Source organism: Gavialis gangeticus, unplaced genomic scaffold, assembly GCF_001723915.1.
Source record: "Gavialis gangeticus isolate Ggan-Ray unplaced genomic scaffold, GavGan_comp1, whole genome shotgun sequence".
NCBI classification, from domain to species: Eukaryota; Metazoa; Chordata; order Crocodylia; family Gavialidae; genus Gavialis; species Gavialis gangeticus.
Window position 1 is genome coordinate 96,191,662 of NW_017728992.1, and position 819 is coordinate 96,192,480.

The window sequence follows — 819 nt, forward strand, 5'->3', positions numbered from 1 at the left end:
GAGCACACCCGTGATCCCGGACCGAGGGGTGCATCTCCCAGCACAGCAGGTGCCCGTGCTCCAGGTTGCCAGTGGTGGCCAGCCTGCGCCGGGCAGCGGGGAAATCTTGGAGCCGTGCAAGCAGGCCATGCCAGAGACCTCGCTCCGTGCCTGGGCTGAGAGCAGGAGAGGCAAGACGGCTCTAATTACTTTCAGCTGCCTTGTGCTTGGAACAGAAAGGGGAAGGCGAGCGCGGCTCGCAGCCCAGGCACTGGGGGCTGCCAGGCACTGCTCCGGGGAGGATCCTGGCTATGGAAACCGGAGGCCTCTGGTGGGAGAGCACCGGGGCGGCCTCGTGCGGTGGTACTCACAGCAGCACGGGCTGGCAGGGGAACTGGTTCCAGGCGCATCTGTACTGAGCCTGGACGTAGCCCTCGGTCCCGTCCAGCACGGAGCAGCTCACGTTCTTGTTCACGATGTGGGCACACCAGTTCCTGGGGGGACAAAGGCGCCAGTGAAGCTGGTGGTGGTGTCAGTCCCCAAGTCCCCCGCTTCACAGAAGCCCCTCCAGGACCTTGGCACCATCACCCCCCTCTCCCCACAGCCCTGTCACTCGCCCGCTGCTCGCAGTCCTCCCGCCCTGCCCAGCCCAGCTACGGCCAGCTGTGCAACCCCCGCAAGAGGCTCGTACTTGCCGCGGGCGCCCGGGCGCTGGTAGCCCAAGGGCGGGGTGGCCCCGCTGAGCCCCGCGCCCAGGGCCAGCAGCGCCACCAGGCTCCAGCCCCGGGGTGCACAGGAGTCCCCGCGCAGCCTCATCCCCGCCGGCGGCGGGCAGGGCCG

At 69.1% G+C, this 819-nt stretch overlaps 1 protein-coding gene across 1 annotated transcript in view; it reads right to left on the bottom strand.

The window, feature by feature from the left end:
- Nucleotides 1–813, bottom strand: part of EMILIN2 (elastin microfibril interfacer 2) — a 124,932-nt gene extending 124,119 nt beyond the window's left edge. Inside the window, exons 1-2 of the mRNA XM_019525853.1 lie at nucleotides 671–813; nucleotides 351–473 (exon numbers count right to left, since the gene is read on the bottom strand). Of these exons, the coding sequence (XP_019381398.1) occupies nucleotides 351–473; nucleotides 671–795 (248 nt within the window). The 5' untranslated portion in view covers nucleotides 796–813. The remainder of the gene's footprint in view (nucleotides 1–350; nucleotides 474–670) is intronic.
- Between the last annotated feature and the right edge of the window lie 6 nt (nucleotides 814–819).